The 2,604-nt window shown below is 51.1% G+C and overlaps 1 protein-coding gene across 1 annotated transcript; it reads left to right on the forward strand.

Moving 5' to 3' along the window:
• Nucleotides 1-307: 307 nt before the first annotated feature.
• Nucleotides 308-1,840, forward strand: CYP8B1 (cytochrome P450 family 8 subfamily B member 1; the record flags this gene model as incomplete). The annotated part of the gene is made up of 1 exon (XM_082309511.1): nucleotides 308-1,840. One exon carries the CDS (start codon nucleotides 308-310, stop codon nucleotides 1,838-1,840), a length of 1,533 nt encoding a protein of 510 aa, XP_082165637.1.
• Between the last annotated feature and the right edge of the window lie 764 nt (nucleotides 1,841-2,604).

Here is a 2,604-nt window from a genome sequence, read left to right on the forward strand (position 1 = left end):
TCCATGCAATCTAGAAAAGGGAATTTTCTTAAGCTGCAGCAAAGGACACGCCAAAACCCATCTGCCTGAGGCAGCAGCCTGGTAACTCCAACTTGATTATAATGTACCTTCCACTTTAAAAATCTCTGTCTGTTCATCAAGGGAGAAGTACACACTGGAGCAGTGCACTGGGGAAAGGCAAACGCTGCCAATGGGGACAGAGGTTGTCAGCTGTGCATCTGCATATCAGCTGCTGGATGGGAATAAAAAGCACTCTCCTGCCCCAGCCTAGCTCTAGTCCAAGCTCTTGGGCGGGCGCAGAGCTCTCATGGTGCTCCCGATGATTCTCCTCTGTACCTTGATAGCGTTGCTGCTCGGTGGGCTCTACCTCCTGGGCACATTTCGGAGACGGAGACCCGATGAGCCGCCTCTGGACAAAGGTACCATTCCCTGGCTGGGTTATGTGCTGGATTTCAGAAAGGACAGTTCCGAGTTTCTAAAAAGGATGCAGAGAAAACACGGGGATATTTTCACGGTGCTGATCGGAGGCTATTACTTCACCTTCGTGATGGACCCCTTCTGCTTTGGAGCCATCGTGAAGGAATCACGATCTAAACTGGACTTTAGGGCTTTTGCAGCTAAACTGGTCCTGCGGGTTTTTGGCTACAAGCCCATTGAAGCCAACCATAGCATACTTCATTCAATGAGCACGAAGCATCTGATGGGAGACCGACTCTCTGTCATGACACAAGCCACCATGGAGAACTTTCAGAAGCTGATGCTTTTCAATCTGAGCTCAGGAGAGGAGAAGCGAGTGTGGCAAGAGGATAGACTCTTCCACTACTGCTACAACATCGTCTTCAGAGCCGGGTACTTGGCTCTGTATGGCACTGAGCCACACAAAGGGGCAGATAACGAGGAGAAAGCTAATGAGCAAGATCGCATCCACTCCAACCAGCTGTACCACGAGTTTCGGAAGTACGACTGCCTCTTTCCTCGCCTGGCCTATGCTGTGTTGCCTCCCAGGGACAAAATAGAAGCTGAACGGCTGAAGAGGCTCTTCTGGAGCATGCTGTCCGTGAAGAAGACCCGGCAGAAGGACAATATCAGTGGGTGGATAAGTGATCAAGACCAGCTTCTGGCAGAAAATGGTGTCCCCGAGTACATGCGGGATCGTTTCATGTTTATGCTCCTCTGGGCATCCCAGGGCAATACGGGCCCAACTTCCTTCTGGCTCCTCTTGTATCTAATGAAACATCCAGAAGCTATGAAGGCTGTGAAGGATGAGATAGATAAAGTCGCAAGGGAGAACGGCCAGGAAGCGAAGCCAGGGAGCCCACCAATGAACATCACTAGGGACATGTTAAACCAGACTCCTCTTCTGGACAGTGCTCTGGAGGAGACCCTGAGGCTGATTGCAGCCCCCATACTGGTCAGAGCTGTCCTCCAGGACACCAGCCTTAAGATGAGCAGTGGGACAGAGTACACTCTCCGCAAAGGAGACAGGGTGGCTCTGTTCCCGCACATCTCTGTGCAGATGAACCCAGAAATTCACCCCCAGCCTCACGAATTTAAGTACGACCGCTTCGTAAACCCAGACGGCACCAAGAAAGATTTCTACAAAAATGGGAAGAGACTGAAATACTTCAACATGCCTTGGGGGGCAGGAGTATCCATCTGTCCTGGGCGGTTCTTTGCTGCCGCTGAAATTAAACTGTTTGCGTTCTTCATGCTGAGTTACTATGACCTGGAGCTGGTCAATGGAGAAGAGGAGATTCCAGCGATAGACGTCAGCCGCTGGGGATTCGGGACGATGCAGCCTGTTCGTGACGTTCAGTTCAGATACCGGCTACGCTTTTAATTTGGGAAGTCCTTGTTGCGTTGTTTGTTCTGGTGTTATCTGTGAAATAAATTGCGTGATCCCATGGTTATCAGCTCCATGTTTGCTTAACACGGTTATCAGATCCATGTTGGCTTTTCTCCTTACCTCCTTGACATGCATCACTGCTCTGCATCTCCAGTTATTGTGGTGTTGGGTTATGTTATCCTCATGGCCACAAAGGAGCACAGAGGGACAAATAGTAACCTGCCAGGCTACTCCCAGTCCCATCACGGGGGCCATCAGCCCATCAAAAGCCCTTCTGCACAAGCCCAGAGGAGCACAGGGGCGTATTTGCAGGTGGGAACCCAAATTAAGGACTTCCAAGGAAGGAGTATTTTGCCCAGGTCCCTCCCAGGACTTGTCCCAGCGGAGCCATCAGCCCCACGGTCCTGGTGTGAGACCTGTCGAGATGCGTCATGGGGAGCAGCTCTCCAGATCCATCTGGACTAAGGGAGATTGCTGTCAAGGGAGGGGGGACATCCTATGGCGTGCAGGGGGAGAGAATTTTCAGATTGCACGGGACTTATGGTGGGATGTTTAGAGGAGGAACCAAAGGTGGGAAAAAGGAGGGATTTAGGTGATTTGGGGAGGAAAATAGAGGGGTAAGGGGTTAAAAGGGTCTGGGTGTGTGTAAATGGGCGGCTGGTCCATACACTTGTCTGGTCACACCCTGCACCTGATCAGCACAGTCTGGCCTGTTGTCTTATTAAGTTCCTTTCCTTAAATTCAAGACCATGAGTCGG

Source organism: Platalea leucorodia, assembly GCF_965183815.1.
Source record: "Platalea leucorodia genome assembly, chromosome: 1".
In the NCBI taxonomy this organism is placed as follows: Eukaryota; Metazoa; Chordata; class Aves; order Pelecaniformes; family Threskiornithidae; genus Platalea; species Platalea leucorodia.